The sequence below is a fragment of the Dipodomys spectabilis genome, unplaced genomic scaffold (genome assembly GCF_019054845.1).
Source record: "Dipodomys spectabilis isolate Male_0828 unplaced genomic scaffold, ASM1905484v1 ptg000089l, whole genome shotgun sequence".
NCBI classification, from domain to species: Eukaryota; Metazoa; Chordata; class Mammalia; order Rodentia; family Heteromyidae; genus Dipodomys; species Dipodomys spectabilis.
The window spans coordinates 5,020,360-5,039,993 of NW_024870766.1; the positions used below are offsets into that span (position 1 = coordinate 5,020,360).

The window sequence follows — 19,634 nt, forward strand, 5'->3', positions numbered from 1 at the left end:
AGCCTCCATGTCCAGACAAACTTCGCTCCAACAGCTGGACGCTGGGGGACACTTTGAGGACGGAATTACCAAACCTCGATTTCTAGGACTCGAGGTACGGAACAAAAGGTCCCCAGGTATTCGTCCCACTTCCCTTCAGGCTGACTCTATTAAACAATACCGGGGCGCACTCGTCCACCTTTCGCTTATTCCCAACGCTAAATTGTCCCCCGAGTCCATCATTAACAAAGCCTAAAGCGTTCAGAGCAGGGCAGCCTGGCAGCCTGGGACGGCCCGGTGGAGGTAGGGGCCGGTGTCCCCTCGTCCGTCCCCCGCGGGCGGGAAGACACCGCAGCGCGAGCGGCAGGAAGGAGACACCCAACTTGAAGGCTTGAGATGGTCCGCCAAGGCACCCCGGATCCGGGGAAAGCGGGGAGGGGGTGTCTCTCCTTTTCGTCCTGGCCCTCCCGCGGGTCCCCAGCACGGTTGCCTGCATCCCTGCCTCCCTCCCTCCCCACCCCCGGCCCCCGGTCCGCCGCTCACCCCGGGAGTGGCCGCGGCGGGGCCAGTCCCGGGAGCGGGACGCGGGGCGCGGGGCCGAGGGGCCGAGGGGCGGGCGCGGCGGGGTCCGCCCGCCCGGCTGGACGCCGGGGACAGCTCGCCACTCACCAATGCGGCTGAAACTCTCCGACAAAGTTCTCCGCAACTTCTTCATCTTGCCGATCTTCTCGGCCGGCTGCGGTTCAATGAGGTCGCACATCTGGGCGACGCGGGGGCCACCCCGCCGGGCAACTTCCCCAAAACTGGTCCACGGAGCGGAGCGCAGACAACGGCGAGGGCGCGCGGCGCGGGGAAGGCGGCGCCTCCGCCGCCGCCGCCGCCGCCGCCGCCGCCTCCTCCTCCGCCTCCTCCCGCAGCCGGGCGGCGACGCGCAGGCGAGCGGCCGGCTTGCAGGCAGCGCTCGGGCCTGGGCCGCGGGGACAGGCGCGCGGGCGAGCGGACGAGGGCGATTTACGTGGTGCCGGGAGCGGCTGCGCTCGCCGCGGCCGCGATGACCCCGCTCCGCGCCTCCGCCGCCGTCGCCGCCGCCGCCCGGCTCATTTTCCCTCCTTTGTAACCGGGAGAAGCGCGGCCGGCGGCCGGCAGGGGGGGAGCGCGGCTCGCGGAGGAGGCGGGGGCGGGGGCGGGCGAGGGACGGGGGGCGCGGGACGCGGGGCGGGGACGAAGAGGGGGGGGACCAGGTGCGGGAGCCGCGGGGACCGGGCGCGCGAGGGGCGCGGGCGCGCGGGAAGAAGTTCTCCGCGCCGAGTTGCGGGCGCTCGGCAGAACCAGCCGCGGGCCCGCACGGCCGCCCGCACCGTCCCGGCCGCCTCCGCCGTGGTCCGGCCTCTTTCTCGGCGAAGGCCCCACGGGGCGGTGCGACCCCCCGGCTCTGCGCTCCGAGTCCGCGGCGGCTCTCCAGGGCCCGCCAGCGCCCCCTCCCGGCCGCCCCGCGCCCCTTCCCGCACTCCCGCCCCGCCCGCGCGGGGACCGTGGACCAGAGGCCGCCCCCCTGGACTGAGCTCGGGTGGTGCGCACTGAGCCAGTTACCGAAAGGCGGAGGGCCGACGGGGCCTGGTGTCGGAGCGTTTCTCCGTGGCACCAGCGTGTGCTCGCACCGGGCGCGGAGTTGGAGGGGGTCGCCCCGGATAAAGGACAAGAAGGCCGCGGGGACGCACTAGAGTTTGGTGGAGACTTTTTTTCTGCGCCCCCCCCCCCCCCACTCCGTAAGTTTGCAGACGCAGCTATGAAGTGAGAGATGGAAAGGGGGAAATGGGCCTGCTTTTCTAAGGCCAAGCGCCCGGGATGAAGCGGGACACCTCCCTCCCTACCCCAGAAGACAGACCCCATGCTGCTTCTCCAGGGCCCCGAGTCTCACACTGGGAGATGGGGTGGAGATGCTGGCGATGGCTGATCGGGAATACCTGTCACGCTGTAAACAACCCCCTGGCTTATTGGGTTCCTCCTTTCGCAATCTATTTCTAAATTGGAAGAGTTCGAGGCTAAAGATTCTGATTTCCTTTCACTCCACCTCAAAAATGAACTTCAACGCAAGAGGATGGGCCACTTGGTAAAATCCCAGGACAAACAGTTCGGGCAGCAAACACACTTCGTCTTTATTCTAATGCACGTGGTTCTGTGAGAACTCCAAACGTCAGTCTCCCTGGGGGGAGAGGAGGAAGAAGGGGAGGGCCTGAGTGTGCTGATTTGGGGCCAACAAACTCCTTATGAATAGAAATGTTGGTAATCTTGAGTCATCTGACTGTGTAAGAAATAAGAACTTGTGAGGGTGTGACAATGCTGTTTGGTTTAAGGGAAGTTTTGGGGAGTTTCGTGAGAAGGTTTTGTCTTAAAACAAAAACTAGCCCCCTGCCTTCCTTAAATTGTGAGGTAGAACACTGATTTGTTCTGCCCTGCACTGAATACATTACAGGGTCTTGATAGATTGCCACTGATAAAAGGCAGGAAGCCAAGCCAAGTGCTAAGGAAAGGAGAGCCAGAATTCGTGAGCGAAGTCAGTGTGTGTTAAAACACAAGGATGTTGGATCCTGGCCACTGTATCTAGATAATTACAGACCACACCAAGTGTGGCCCAGTGCAGGAAAAAATTTTTGAAGTTTTACCACTTCCTCGGATTAAGAAGGGAGAAAGTTCTTAACACTTATGAATGAAAAAGAAACAGGCAAGCAATCAAAATGAGGTGAAGAAATGGTCACTACTTTAATAAACTTTACAATAAGTCTATAGCTATGAATTGTTCACTCTGACAAGGGCTGTTTCTAATACAATATATAGGTTCAGTGGTATTATGTATAAATAAGAGTAAATATGTCTTTTACTTCCAGTATTTTTGACTTTAAAATATATAGTCAACTTTTGCTTAAATTACCATCTATGCACACAAAGCTATAGTATACAGCCATTTTAAAAATATAAAATAGATCCACATATACTGATAGCAAAGTATGTCTAGGATAAGTGGAGAAGAACACATTTAACATAAAATCACTTGTGGTAATATATACATATATTCACATTGTATATATAGAAACTTTCTGGGGGGAAGGACATGGACACACACACACACACACACACACATGTTTGTACCTAGAAAATAATTTTGCCTTTGCACCTATACCTGTAAATATAGTCTGAGTGTCTAACAGCCAAAGAATGTATTGCTTTTATATAATAAAAATGCTAATTTAAATGTAAGATTTCTTCCTTTTTTCAACCTGACCCCCAAACCTCACTTCTCACAACTCCAAAAAGAAGAGAGAGGGGAAAAAAAAGTGTAACTGGCAAGAGTTTAGTCACAGGCCAGAAAACACTTCATAAATATAATAGCTTACTTTTTCATTACATATTTATCTGCTTCCTTTCTTGAGTATATATTAAAAGTTGCAAATTTTGCAAGAAACTACAACGCAAAGCAGAAAATTAACTGTGCTTTTAAGATATGTAATCTGGTACTTAAGTATTCAACACTTGATATACTTACTTGTTTTACACTTGCATTCATGTTAGACTGTAAGTCTCTTGAAGTCAGGGACCCTAACATGGGAAAAGCAGTGTCTACTTTGTAGAGGACACAAATGTTTAGCAGGTGAATGCAGAATGGATCGCTATCACTGAGAAGTGATATGTTGCTTGGGGACACAAAGATGACGCTCCAGCATTTGCGTGGCATATGTGCTTTCAGTGGGAAGATCGGCCTGTGCCAGTTCTCTGGATTTACTTCTGATTCAGAAGGTTATCATTTTGGATGGCCTGAATTAAAGGTGCAGTACTGCCTATCTATGAACAAAAAAGCTTATCTAGGGACAGAACCCACTATGAGTTTCCCTGAACCAGATTCTTCAAGTCAAATATGCAAGTATTCAACAGTGATACTCACCAGACACTATGTTGGAAATGAACTATACAACTTGGGGGGAATGGGTCCAGGAGGGGAAAAAAACAGGAGAAAATGAGGGAGGGGGTGACACTGATCAAAAAGAAATGTACTCATTACTTACATACCTGTAACCCCTCTGTACTTCACCTTGGCAATAAAAAAGAAATAGAGTATATGGCTTGGAATAGTAGTACCAAGGATTTAGGAGTTTAGTGCCTACTAAGTGCTATGAAAGCTAAACCAGTGATTTACCAACTTCCTTACTGATAAAAAGAAGAGTTTGAACTAGATAACCTCTAACGTCACTTGTAGCTGCAACTATCTGTTTCTAAAATTTTGATATTCCCTCTTACATACTAAAGGTAGATACCTAGATCAATGGAGAGTAAATCATATAAAAATAGGATAAAGACCCATTGACAAAAATTCTATGAAATCTAAGATACATTATTTTAGCCATATTAGACAAATTATACTTTGCTATAAAATATAATGTAATATATTATTTCATATAAGAAAAATAGTAGGCTACTATGACAACAGTAGATATTAAGGAAAATAATGCTAATCTAACTACATAAAATATAGAGGATAGAATCAAAATTCAAATACCAACAGAAGCAGCCTCACTGACCTGAAACAGTATGAAAAGATGTTATCAGAGAAAAGAAATCCATGTGAAAAGGATGCTAAAGATGTGGATAATAGAGATGGAAAATGAAGTTGACAAAAGAAAATACGTTTATTAATATAAAGTTTTTTTAATTTTAATTTTAATTTTTTGTGAACATACTGTAGAAAGTTTTATAATTCAAAGTGTACATAAAGATTGACTTCCAATCAGTGTAATTTTTATTGCAGTGATAGAAATTTACATAAGGAAATCACCTCTTAGTACTCTTAAAAATTCACTCTCACCCCCAAAGACTGAAGTAACACACAATTTAAGTGGTTTATACCACTTTTTCCAGTGAGTCATCAGTGCAAATGGATCATGGAATCCAAAACTTTTGTCACTGTCTCTTATATTACAACTGTTGAAATCTTTATTTTATTTTATTTTATTTTTGCAAAAGAGTAATTGGAATCAGAGAGGGAGGGACATACGGTATTGCAGGAACTAGCGTGTTTACATAGTTCAGATCCTTTCACTTTTGCAGACCCAGTTCTCGGCTGACACAAACCTCCAGAAATTCCAAGACCAATATTACCTAATTATTTTATGTGTAACCCTATATTTCTCATCATACATTTGAGGAGTCCTAGAGATCTAAATAAGTTTATTTACTTTCAAATGGTTGTAGGAACAAACTTCCAGACAATGTCACACATAAATTGGTTTTGAAGACAAAAAAACTACCAAGACCAAAGTATATACTTAAAAACTTGTAAATTCCCTTCTCCTAGTAAACCATGCTTAAAGATTATAATGGCATATTATTCCTAGTTTTCACTGTTACATAATTTATACTTAAGAAATTTATATGGAAAATATCTGTCACAATTCTAAGATACAATTTACTTAATAATACCCTTTGGTATTGTTTTATATGTTGTACAAACATGTCATTAACTAAAGTTAATGTCATTAACTGTCATCTATGAATGTCAATATTATAGTTTATCATGAGCATCAGTCAGAACTAAACTTCAGAAGCCAGTTCTATGTAACTGAGCTTCAGACATAGATGTGAAAGTGGTCAGGACATATTACTTTATAGAACTAAAACCTTATGTTTTTTGGTCAGTCCAGGCAAGTCATGTTAGGAGCAATTGAAAAATATAGCTTTCTTATAAAAAAAATATCCTTACTCTTTCCTTCCATGATCCTTAATAGTTCATCTGTATTCATGGTCTATTCTCAAGTACTTATGCCATAAAAATTATCTACAGAAAGATAGTATCATAGTACATTCCCTACCCAAAATGACAATTATAATTTTTAAATGAAACCCAAAGAATTTATACTTTTATAACAGGCTATGAACTGATGAGTTCATTTTTATCTTAACCCATGCTACTCCAGGATACATGACCATAATCCCTATTACACATGGATATTGGTAAAATGCCCAATATATCCAAAATTATCACACAGGTTCCAATTTTAAATGGGGACATACTTTATGAAAAAACATAGGGTTGCCGGGTACCAGAGGCTCACACCTGTAATCCCAGCTACTCAGGAGGCTTGAGATCTGAGGATCACAGTTCAAAGCCAGCCAGGGCAAGAAAGTCCATAAGACTCTAATCTCCAATTAACCACCAGAAAACCAGAAGTGGCGCTGTAGCTCAAGTGGTAGAGCACTAGCCTTGAGCTGAAGAGCTGAAGGACAGCACCAAGGCCCAGAGTTCAAGACCTACAACTAACCAGTAGTGAGTTTGAACTAAGAGCCTCATGGTTACTAGACAGTGCCCTACTGCTGAGCTATTCCTCCAGCCCATTCCTGTACTAGTTATTTTTGAGGTAGGGTCTTGATTCCCACCATAGCATGTGCTGGAACATGGGCCTCCTCTTTTCACCTCTCATCATATCTAAGATGACAAGTGTGTGCCAACCACACAACCCAAACAGATTAATGCATAAAGTATGATAGCACTTCCTACAATGTGCTTGACCCTTGAGGACATGACGCCTAGTGTGATAGCAAAAGACAAATAGTGCTCATACATATGTGGTATGATTACACTTATGCAAGGTACTTACAGTGATCAAAGGCATGGAGGCAGACGGAACTGTGATGGCCAGGAGCCAGGAGGAAGTTATTAGTCAATGGATATAGAGTTTTAATTCTGCAAGACAAAAAGAATTATAAATTCGAATGATAGCAAGGGTTGTACAAAATTATGGATGTTTAATAGTATTAAATTCAACATGTAAAAATGGTTAAGATGGTAAATGTTATGCGTTTTATTTGACACAGTGAAGCCTGGGGGAAGAGAGTGGAGAATAGACTAATTGTCCTAGTGACCAAGGGAAGAGGAAAAGTAAAGAGTAGAAAAATGTATTCAATGTGGGAATCAGAAAAGAGAATTTTCAGAGAGCACAGTATTGTCGAGAAAGGTAACTGAAATAGGCATGGGATCACACGGAAAGGCACAGACGTTAGAAACCCTGACAACAACAACGTCTGTGCACCAGGGTAGGTGGATTACATGCAGCGGAAACACTCTATTGAATAGATTATAATAGCAAAATTTCGCAAGATTTTATTATGGGTTAGGTGGTATTTTAAACATTTCATTTTATTTAATCCTAAAATAACAAGCTTTATGAAGAGATGCTATTATTAACATCCCCATGTTTTAGATAAGGAAACTTAGGTGGAAAGAAGGTAAGCAGTTATTCAAAGTAATTAAGGCAGGCAGCAAATAGTCTAGAAATGGAACAAATTCTTAAATATTGTTCTGGGCCTTTCAAATGATCTGCACAAAATAAACCCTACTCACCCATCTATTCAGCAAGCCTACTGTGTACCAAGAGCTGTTCCAAGCTCTGCTAATTCAACAGTGCACAAAGCAAAGCCTCACTTTCCACTGGAGGAGATACACATCACCAAACATTAACATTCCTGTGTTCTTTCAGTACTCAGTGCAGTGAACACCAAAAAGGTACAGTAAGAAGATAGTTAGAGAGGAAAGCTATTTCATTTGATCACAGGCTTTTCTAAGATGATAGTCCAGCAAAAACCTGAGTTAATTCAAGGTTTCAGCCATAAGTGGATTCATCTGAGGCTGAAGAAACCGAAGTTTCTGGGTCAAGGATGAACTTGACCCAGCAACAAGAAGGCCTGGAGCAGGGGAAACTGGAAGGCTACTTAGGTCAGTGAAAGAGCAGAGACAGTGCTATCTACAGCCTCATTCCAATTGTTCCAGGTGGGACAAGAGGCCTTTGGAGGATTTGGAGCAGAACAGTGACAAATTCATAGATAGATAGATAGATAGATAGATAGATAGATAGATAGATAGATAGATAGAGATAGAGATGAATATAAAAACATACATACATGTGAATGCATACATATATGTGTATATATGAATATATACGCATATGTGTAGATATATAATTTGATATATACATGTGACTTGTGACTTTGAATTTTGTGACCATCACCTCACCTTTCTTGATTGCCTAGAGTTGTGCTGTCATGTGACTACTGAACATTTGAAATGTGACTAGTCCAATCAAAGAGTGTGATTAAGTGTAAAATGCATATGTTAAGTGTATGTAACATTTACATAACATTTAAGAAAATACATTTAAATTCATTACATCAATGTTTCTTTCTTTCTTTCTTTTTTCTTTCCTGTGGTCGTGGGGCTTGAACTCTGGGCCTGGGCGCTGTCCCTCAGCTCTTCAGCTCAAGGTGAGCACTCTACCACTTGAGCCACAGTGCCACTTCAGGTTTTCTAGTGGTTAACTGGAGATAAGAGTCTCATGGACTTTCTTGCCTGGGCTGGCTTTGAGCTGTGATCCTCAGATCTTAGCCTCCTGAGTAGCTAGGATTACAGGCATGAGCCACTGACACTGGCCAGCATCAATGTTTCTTCTCTCTCTCTCTCTCTCTCTCTCTCTCTCTCTCTCTCTCTCTCTCTCTCTCTCTCTTTCTCTCTAAGGAAAATGTAGCTACTAGATAATTTTGTTATGTGTTTGACTCAAATTAGATTTCTGTTGGCCAGCAGAAAATCTTCTCAACAAATTTTCCAAAAATCTTCGTGTGGGGTTGTCTTAGCATCAGAATGCTCTGAAAGCACAATAAAGTGTTAAGTGTAGGGTTTGCTGAGTCTTCTTCAAGAAACGTATTATTTCACAATGAGATAAAATAGTAAGATGGCACTCAGCCAAAAAAAAAAAGTACTGTTCTTTGGGACATAGATAAGGCTATAAACTGGGCTGTGGTTTGGGGTTGATTTTCCTGGTTGAGGTGACATTTGTATAAAGCAATCTGCAATGTTTCCCTCCCAGCCTGCCTCCTCCCTGCATCTCCTTATGTTCCAAACATACCTGGGCCACATTAAGAATGCACTTTTTCCCAGCCATGGAAGGTTTTATTCTTGCAAAGCACTCGGCCCTTTATAGATTTGAACCTCAGCTTATTTAACATGATATTGTAATTATCCGATCTACTCAAGCAAACAGATTCCAAATGTTAGTAATTACATCTATAATCATAATTATAGAATACTCCTGGTTCTCCTATGCAATCCAAAATGTGGCCCATTGGAATGGGCATGCTTGCTCTAACCAAGAAATTTGTTTTTGTGTGTTTATATCTATGGAATACTTCACAGGACATCACTTAAGTAATATTTTTATTTACTTGCAACAACGTTATTAAAAAAAATAAGACACTGGGCTTTGGTGGGAATGATACAACTATAGTATTGTATCCCCAGGCCTTGATTAGGAAAAAAGGAGAAAAAAAGAAAAATATTTATATGGAATTTTCCTCTCATTTTTTTGCCTATTTGGCCCCCTTATTCTTTTGTGTGACAGGCCTGTATTCTCAATTGTCAGTCTTTGTGTTTGGAGTTTTCTCCTCCTTTCTCTGAGTTCCTCTAGTCTTCTCTCTCTCCATGTCTCTCTCTCCCATCCTCCAAGGTCATCTTTATCTTAAACCAAGCAAGTTGTTTGTGTCTTTTTACAAAACAACTTACCGGAAGTAAGTTGTTAATTACAACTTAATGAACCACTCTTTTATTTTGATTTTTATTTTGAATATTTTTATTTGAATATTAACTCTTTATCGCCCTATTATTCTTTATCACATAAAGAGTTTGTAAATATTTTCTCCAGTTAATTCTGTCTTCGGTCTGTTGACCATTTCCTTTGCTGTGTGCAAAAGCTTTTCAGTTTGAAGTAATCCTATCTGTGTATTTTGGGCATGCTTATAGTTTTATGTCAGATAAAAAGAACAACATTGCCAGACTTACATCATGAATTATTTCCTTTATGTTTCCTCCTGGTAGTTTTATAGTTTCAATTCTTTAAGCTGTTTTGAATTGATATTGTATTAACTTATATAAGGGTCTTATTCTTCCGAATATGGATATTCAGGGGTTTTGAGTTCATTTAGAAATAAGCCTATCCTTTCCCCATTCCATTAATTATTGAATTCACTTCAATTAGCCTATCCACTGCCTATGATACAATTGACCACTTCTGCCTTGAAATAGTCTGCCTCTCTTTTTTTTTCTTCCATGATGCTGTACTCCGGCTCTTGACTTCCCCAGTTGGCTACTCATTCTCAAACACCTGTCTGACTTACTTGATTCTATATGACCTCTACACACTAGGGATCTCTGGTTCTATAACAGATACTTAGAAACTGCTTTTGCTAAAATGCATACTTCTTCCTTGGACCCATAAGTAAACTGCAAATGTAATTAAAGTTGTCCTTTACTCGACTTTCTCCCGTGTAATCACCATGGATTCCGGGAAGGACAGGAAAGAACAATACTATCTTTATGATGAGAAACTGAAACTACCCGCAAGGAAAGGAAGAACAGAGCCTAATAGGATAGATTATCCCCTAAGTGAGGACAATTACCTATAATGATGTGGCTCCATCCTGCAGCAGGAGGAATCATCTCATGGGAACCAGACTGTAGCCCTCAAGTGATGACAGCCATAACAACGTCTCCAGAATTTCTCATAGAACCAGAACTGGATGAGTGCCTGCCTGTGGCTCACGCCTGCAATCCTAGCTATTCAAGAGGCTGAGATCTAAGAATCCTGGTTCAAAGCCAGCCTGGGCCAGAAAGTCTGTGAGACTCTTATTTCCAATAAACCACCAGAAAACCAGAAGTGGTGCTGTGGCTCAAGTGGTAGAGTGCTAGCCTTGAGCTGAGGAGCTGAGGGACCAGTGCCTAAGCCCAGAGTTTAAGCCCTATGACCACACACACACACACACACACACACACACACACACACACACACACACACAGAACCAGAACTGTGGAAATAATCAACCAGGCTACATTTTGCCTAGGACTGTTTAAGTTTGTATACCTCTCTCCCTCTATCCTTAATTCTTCCTCTATTTAAACCTAAAGCTCATGTCAATACCCCACAAAATGGACTGCCTCTTCCCATGGCATACCTATGCCAAATAATAAATGTTTCTCTGTTCTTCACCTCCATTTATTTGTCTCTTTATTTGGGTATGAAGGCAAGTGGCTGGACCTAAGATGTGGAGTCCATGAAGTTGGTCTAGAGCTCTAGTTACAGTACCATCTATCTGTCTGTGTATCTATCTGTCTATCTGTCTGTGTCTGTCTGTCTGTGTATCTACTATCTATCTGTCTACAAACACACACACACACACACACACACACTTGTATGGGTATGTGTGTCTTCTTTTTGCCCAAAAGTATGGAGATCATCCATTCAACTATGTGCTAACTTGAACTAACCAGTTCCTATAGCCAAGAGTATTTTGATTGACCTAGATCAACTGCCTATGAAAAGTTTTAGGTAGCAATTTTCAAATGGATGTGGAATATATTGCTTTTGAAAAGACTACATTGGACACAGTAAAAAGAAAATGCAGTGTTAGATAAGAAACTGAAGTAGAAAGAACAGATCCATTGTTTAGACTTACTACAACGCAAGATGATGACAAAGGGCATGCTATCTAACATTTGCTTCTCTGTCCTTTATCAAGTCTTCTGAGTAAGAGTGATTGAAAGGACAATGGTAAAGAGGAAGAGAAGCACAATATGGAAAAAATGACATTATAGTCCCCTGTGGAGCCAGAGAAGACACAGAGAGAGAATAGCAAAGATCTTAGTTGGGCAAAATTGACTCCAAATTCTGAATCAGCCAATTATTATTGGTAATTGACAAGATGGTGACCAGAGACAAGATGCTTTACTCAGCCCATCTGTATTTTAGGTTTAATGTGATTTCTCACATAATAAACTTCATAATGAATGTAAAGTGCTCTGCATAGATTCAAGTACAGCCCAACATGAATAGTGGCTATAATACAACATCCTTTTCTGAGATAGGATATCATTATTTTTCACAGCATTATTTACCATAGCTAGGATATGGAACCAACCCAGATGCCCCTCAGTAGATAAATGGAATATATATAGTGGAATTCTATGCCTCCATCAGAAAGAATGACATTGCCCCATTTGTTAGGAGATGGAAAGACTTGGAAAAAAATTATATTAAGTGAAGTAAGCCAGGCCCAAAGAAACATAGGTTCCATGGTTTCCCTTATTTGCAATAACCAGTATATGTTTAGGACAAGCAGAAAAGGTCAAAAGTTATGTACATGTGACCATTTAGGGTGATGTTGAGCGAAATGAACCCGAAGATAGGGACACAAATGTCATTTTTCTTTCTTGCTATTGTTTCGAACATATTTATAATGTACCATGTGATTTTGTTGCTTTGTATGTTCCTTCCCCATGGTATAACCCTTGTTCTCACTGTATTTGTATATTCCTCCCCACGGTATAACCCTTGTTCTCACTGTATTTGGTGTCAGTGCCCTGCATCTTGTGTATCCACTTCTCTAATTCTGGGAGGGGAAGGGAAAAAACAAAATGCTTAGACAAGGATGCAGGCTAACCCGTTGAAACAATGAGATATACAAAACACTATGTTGAAAACAAACTTTACAACTTCAGCAGGGGGGATGGGGGAATAGTTGTGGAGGTGGGAGGGAAGGGATGGTAGGGGGAAAACAAAGAAGGAGGCAATAGTGCTTGATAGGAAATGGACTCATTACCTTGCTCATGTAACTGTAACCCTTCTGTACAGCACTTTTACAATAAACATAAAAAGTACTGAGGAAAAAGGAAAGCATTTCCTTGTCATGTTTAAATTTTTTTCCATTTAACACCACTTTAAAGAAAAACTAAAATGTTAAATTATTAACATGAATCTCCTCATTTATCTTTGCATTATGTAATGCTAGCTTTCAATGCCAGGCAAAAGCATTAAATTTACAGGCAAAATCATCACAATTATATGGTGCACATTTTATGGGTTGAATATATATATATATATATGTATTGTTTTCTTTTTTATTGTAAAGATACTGTACAGAGGGGTTACAGATACCTAAGTAAGGTAATGAGTACATTTCTTGTCAAGCTTGTTACCCCTTCCCTCATTTTTCTCCTACTTTCCCTCCCTCCAACAACCCCCCATGCTGTACAGATCATTTCCAACATACTAACATATTGTCTTGTGCATATCAATGTTGCATTGGTTCTCCCCTTTTCCTGTACTATTGTTTTCTTACAAGAACAATGGAAAAGCCGGGCGCTGGTGGCTCACGCCTGTAATCCTAGCTACTCAGGAGGCTGAGATCTGAGGATCGCGGTTCAAAGCCAGCCTGGGCAGGAGAGACCGTGAGACTCCTATCTCCAATAAACCACTAGAAAACCGGAAGTGGCGCTGTAGCTCAAGTGGTAGAGCGCTCGCCTTGAGCTGAAGAGCTGAGGGACAGCGCTCAGGCCCAGAGTTCAAGCCCCACGACCGACAAAAAAAAAAAAAAAAAAAGAACAATGGAAAGACCACACAAAATAAATGACTATGTTTTCCACTACTTTACATCATCCCAACATTCTACCTTTTACTGCAAGAAAAAAGAACTACGTTTTGTCGTACACTTCACTTTCTTTCTATTGCATTGTTGTTAGTAAAAAAAAAAACAAAACAGCTGGTTAATACAGGCAAGTAATGTAAGAAAGGATATGGTGGGGCTGGGAAGGTGGCTCAGTGGTAGAGCGCTTGCCTTGCATGCGTGAGGCCCTGGGTTCGATTCCTCAGCACCACATAAGCAAAAAGAAAAAAGCCGGAAGTGGCGCTGTGGCTCAAGTGGTAGAGCCTTGAGCTGAAGAGCTGAGGGATAGCGCTCAGGCCCAGAGTTCAGGCCTCACGACTGGACCCCCCCCCCAAAAAAAAAAGAAAAAAAAGAAAGGATAAGGTAGGGTTCCTTCATTGGTTGTGTTTCTTAGAATAGTTGCTCTTTTCTTGTACTGGAAGCACATTTTGGTTGAATTGGAAAGTGTGGCTTGGCTTCTTGGGGCTTTATCAGATAGTCTTAGCTTTGCTTATTTTGAGTCTTCCTTAATGCTATCATAGTAAGATTTCAAGCCTTGCCTAAGAGACTTTGGGAATGGTGAACATACTATTTACTTTTTGTCTTTCTTTCTTTTTCTTTTTACTGGTCCTGAGGCTTGAACTCTGGGCCTGGATGCTGTTCCTGAACTTTAGTTCCCAAGCCTAGTGTTCTACCACTTGAGCCACAACTCCACTTCTGGTTTTTCTTGTAGTTTAGTGGAGATAAAAATTCCAAGTATTTTCCTGACTGAGCTGACTTAAAACCATGATCCTCAGATCTCAGCCCCCTGAGTAGCTAGGATTACAGGTGTGAGCCACCAGCACCTGGCTTACTATTTACTTTTGATAAATTTTGGAGGAAGCTGTGTTTGTGTCTGTGTGCACGCACTTGTGTGCACATGTGTGTATTTTAATGATAGCAAAAACATCACTGGGTAGTGATGTTACTGTTACTCACAGTATCTGTTACCCACAGTTCATGTGGCTGGGAAATCCAAGTGAAGATGCCTGCTGATCCCCTGGTGTGGTGAGGAACCTCTCCTTTGTTTGCAGACAGCATTCTTCTTGCTGTGGAGGGAATAACCTAACCCCATTTCCTATGGCTTATTCTCCTGACCTAATCACTTCTCAAAAGCCTCATGTTTAAGGAGTTACTAGGACAAATTTGAGGAACAGGGCACACAAGCAGAACTGAGCTTAAAAATAGTGTGGGGCCTAAGTAGAACAGAAAGCAATAGTGCATTTAGTGCATGGGTTTAAACTATACCTGATTCCTTGGAAAAGATATTGGTCAAGAAGTTCATTGTGTGTGCTTCAGTTTTCTCATGTATATGTTACGTGATGGTATGTCACATCAGTTAGGTTACATTGTGTTAAGTTTGTAGAGCCTATCTCACACTGTAAGAATTAACTAAGCCAAGGAACTACTTACAATAGTTCTTGGCATGTTAAAATTAATATTAAAATTGCTGTTCAAATTAATAAATCATTAGCATGAAAATGACTTCAAATACAATACTTATGTACAGACAGACATTTAAACTACTCAAATAAAAACTCATTGACACGGGCTGGGAAGGTGGCTCAGTGGTAGAATGCTTGCTTGACTTGCATGCATGAGGCCCTGGGTTCGATTCCTCAGCACCACATAGGCAGAAAAAAGCCGGAAGTGGTGTTATGGCTCAAGTGCTAGCCTTCAACGGAAAAGCTGAGGGACAGTGCCCAGGCCCAGAGTTCAGGCCTGGCCCCACGACCGACCAAAAAAAAAAAAAAACTCATTGACACATGAAGAGTCTGTTCTTATTGTGTACATTAAAAAACTATCATTTCCAATGAATACATCATTTCATGCTTAATCCCTAGCTACAGATAAACATTGTGAAATATTCATGAACAAAATTCAGACATTTCTGAAGTTTTCATACCCAAAACTAGAGGTTAGGTTTACCTTTTCAGCCCTTGGAAATAAATTGACCAACTCCATCATCCCCAAACAGTAAGAAAATATTTGATTTTCTTTGTAACCTTGGTCAACATATGTACGGACATATGGAGATGAAGTGGAATTTCAGATACCACTGAGCAAAGAGCTAGAAGGGGTTCTTTCCTCATTAATGGCACATTCGATTAGATTACATTTTGATCTAAAAACTTGAGGATACTGGTTATCAGTCTTCCTCACTTATAGAGGTCAAGTTGAATTATGGGTGGGACTCGTTGGCATCTTTTGAACTTCTGAGTGAGCAAGCATATCATACAACCTCCCTGACTTCGTGTCTTTATTCACAAAAGAACCATGGGGAAACTCCTAACAATCTAACTCCTAAGGGTCCTGTGTAGGTCATTAAATGCATAAGTATATATACATACATGAACAAGCACACATGTACATATATATGTATATATGTGTGTATATACATATATACATACATATATATATATAACATAGTAGTCTAGAAAACAAGTAATCATCACAGATTCAAGACATAAGTAAGTGCTAGCAGCATGAAAATGTTGGGAAAGAAAAACAAGATTTTTCTGCTGTTCACAGAAGCTATCTTCTACAACACATACACATACACATACACACACACAACTAAAAATCTGAAAAAGAAGAAAGCATTCTACACATGCAAAGAAACAAAATTTACTCCAATAACTTTGTTCTGAATCAGTTCTTTTCTGTCTGTTACTCAGCAGCGGGTAGACTGGCTTATCAGCCTGGAGCACCAACACTGAATGACTCCCATTCACATCTTTGAAGTACTCTTACCAGTGTCTGTAAGAGAAAACTCACAATTTATCAACTGGAGTTCTTTACTGTTGGTTAGAAACAGAAAATGTCTGGCAGTAGTAGGCACTCAATAAATGTTTGTTGAATGAATTAGGAAGTGCTATAATTTTAAACATTTGACAAGATTCCACTCAAGGCCATTAAACGTCAAAACAATGGCCAAAACAACCTAGTTACTAGGGAAACACAATTTCATGAAGAGGGAGCTGAATAATAACAACAACCAGAGCCTAGTGGTAAATACTCTCCTGGCTGAATCAACGATGCTGGTGACTGTCATGAATGTTTAATTTGGCACATCTTTTTATTTAAAGACTCCAAAACTTGAAGATGGCATTAAACACATTTGTAATTCATTCCAATATAACATGGAACAAAAAAATCCACATGGATTCGATAAATTCTGTGAGGAGACAGACATTCACAAAGAAACACGAGTTCCTCAGGAGCAAGAGAAGGGCCAAGTAAATCTAAACTAGAATACTGGAGACCTAGAAAATGGGTAAAGGAGTTAATTATATTAGATTCAAGACAGTGGTAAATGCTGGCTACAAATCATAAAGTTGGAAAAGAAAAGGAGAATTACCTTTTCATCTCTTCAAAGAATCTGTCTTTAGTCTTTGTCCCAACATTTTATAACGACGTGTATTTTTTAAAACTTTTTTCAATCGCTTTATTGAAGCACAATTTGCATGCCATATAATTTACCCAAGTAAAGTGCACAATTCAATTATATCTTAATATATTCACCAGGGAAATTTTTACTACTATCTAATTTAACAATATTCCCTCCTTATTTCCACTTCTCCTGTGGGCACCCTTTAATTGAATTTCTGTGTCTATGTTGCCTATTTGGGGTGTTTCACATGAATAGAATTATACAATATGTGGCCTTTTGTAACTGGCTTCTTTGACGTGACAACATTTTCAATGTTTAGATTGCTGCAGCATGTTTCAAGATTTTACTTCTTTTCACTGTTGATATTCGTCATATGGATATGCAATGCTTTATTCTCTCATTTACTCATAAAGATTTGGTTTGTTTACACTTTGATGCTATTGTGAATTGTGATGCTACAAACATTCATGTATGTAAATTTTTGTGCAAATAAAAATACAATATATATATGCTATATATATAATTGTGTCTAACCTTTTACTTTTTAAAAATTGAAACACAATTAGCAGATAATTGTCTATTTTACTAGATTTTAGTAGATCCACAAAATTACACAAAGTCATAAAATGCAATGCATATTCTACAAAATTAAGATAATTGAAAGACAATGATAAAAGGGGTGACATTGATCAAGATTCCTTGCATTCATGTGATACTTTGTTGAATAGCAACTCTTTTATACAGATACTTAAAGATAAAAAATTTTTAAGTAACTTTTTATAAACTATACAAGCATCACCATTGTCTAACTTAAAAAACTACCCACGCCGGTAATGCTAACTACTCAGAAGGCTGAGATCTGAGGATCACGGTTCAAAGCCAGCCCAAGCAGGAAGGTTCATGAGACTCTTATCTCCAATAAATCACTAGAGAACCAGAAGTGGCGCTGTGGCTCAAGGGGCAGAGCGCTCACCTTGAGCTGAAGAGCTGAGGGACAGTGCCCAGGCCCAGAGTTCAATCCCCACGACTGACCAAAAACAACAACAACAAAAAAAGACAAACAAAAAAACTACCCACATAGAAGCTGTGTGCCCACTGACCTCATAGAAGTATTAGATCAATAAGTCTAGCGCCATAGGCTCTTCCTTCTGCCTTGGAAAAATGATTTAGAATGTTTTGCCCTTTCACTCAATTTGAGCACACACTTAAATTTGTGTATTTGAAAAATAAACACACAGACTTTTTTTTTTTTGTCAGTCGTTGGGCTTGAATCTGGGTTTGGACACTGTCCCTCAGCTCTTCAGCTCAAGGCGAGCACTCTACCACTTGAGCCACAGTGCCACTTCGGGTTTTTTGGTGGTTTATTGGAGATCAGAGTCTCACGGACTTTTCTTCCCAGGCTGGCTTTGAACCGCGATGCTCAGATCTCAGTCTCCTGAGTAGCTAGGATTACAGGCGTGAGCCAGTGGTGCCCGGCAGCCCACAGACTTCAAAAAAAAAAATGTGTTTATTAATATATAATTCACATGCCATAAAATTCACCCTTTTAAAGTGGCTTTTAGGGGCTTTTAGTACTCTACAAAACTGAGCAACCATTACCCCTCTCTAACTTACACAAAGAAACATGAGTTCCCCAGGGGCAAAAGAAGGGCCTTGTAAATCTAAACGGGAGTGCTTGAGACCTAGAAAATGGGTACGACACCCTGTGCCATTCCAAGTCACTTCCCATTCTCTCCTCTTCCCAAAACCCCAGTAAACACTCTACTTTCAGTCTTTATGATTTTCTTCTTCTAAACGGTGGTTCCTAAAACACTTTTTTCAAGCAGAAATTGTTTGGTTAAACACACAAACAACGATTCAGTCTGCAGTCACCGACATTTCCAGACCTTGGATTGTCGCTTTCCCTCACTACAGAAGCTCTCAGTACCTCCTCAGATCCCAGAGTGGAGAGGAAGGCAGGTGTTGATAACATATGGCAAAGTACTGGCATCATTAATAGAGAGTGAAATGTATCCATCCACACGGAGTGTGTGAGTCCCTATAATCATGTAATTACAAACCAAAACATGATGATCATGTCAATTGAAAGATTTTGTTCCAAGAGAGAATTTAAGCCTTTGTTGCTGAGGAAGTAAAGAAACATTTTTTAATTTATTTTATTGTAAAAAATGTTGTACAGAGGGGCTACAGTTACATGAGCAAAGTAATGAGTACATTTCCTATCAAGCATTGTTACCTTCTCCTTTGTTTTCCCCCTACCATCCCTTCCCTCCTATCTTCACAGCTACCTCCCTCCCCCAAAGTTCATTTTCAACATAGTGTTTTGTACATCTCAACCTGTATCCTTATTTAGGCATTTTGGTTTTTTTCCTTCCCCTCCCCAAATTAAAGTGTATATATAAGATTCAGGGCACCGATATCAAATACAGTGAAAATAGAGGTTATACTGTGGGGGAGGAACATACAAAGCAACAAAAAAAATCACATGGTACATTATAAATACGTTTGAAACAATAGCAGAACGAAAAAAGATATTTGTGTCCTTATCTTGGTGTTCATTTTGCTTAACATCATCTTATACGGTTATATTTACATAGCTTTTGGCCTTTTCTGCTTGTCCTACACATGTACTAGTTATTGCAAATAAGGGAAACCATGGGACCTATTTTTAAAGAAGCATTCTTATATACTGTCAGTTGGCATTTGAAATAGTATA

At 41.1% G+C, this 19,634-nt stretch overlaps 2 protein-coding genes across 3 annotated transcripts in view; both read right to left on the reverse strand.

The window, feature by feature from the left end:
- Cdk14 (cyclin dependent kinase 14) overlaps window positions 1-837 on the reverse strand; it is a 538,666-nt gene extending 537,829 nt beyond the window's left edge. For both annotated transcript variants that reach the window (XM_042684715.1, XM_042684716.1), the window contains exon 1: window positions 649-837. In XM_042684715.1, coding sequence (XP_042540649.1) covers window positions 649-739 — 91 coding nt within the window. In that variant the 5' untranslated portion in view covers window positions 740-837. The remainder of the gene's footprint in view (window positions 1-648) is intronic.
- A 728-nt stretch (window positions 838-1,565) lies between these two features.
- Window positions 1,566-19,634, reverse strand: part of Pttg1ip2 (PTTG1IP family member 2) — a 65,514-nt gene continuing 47,445 nt past the window's right edge. Inside the window, exons 5-6 of the mRNA XM_042684522.1 lie at window positions 1,865-2,000; window positions 1,566-1,763 (exon numbers count right to left, since the gene is read on the reverse strand). Coding sequence (XP_042540456.1) covers window positions 1,566-1,763; window positions 1,865-2,000 — 334 coding nt within the window. The remainder of the gene's footprint in view (window positions 1,764-1,864; window positions 2,001-19,634) is intronic.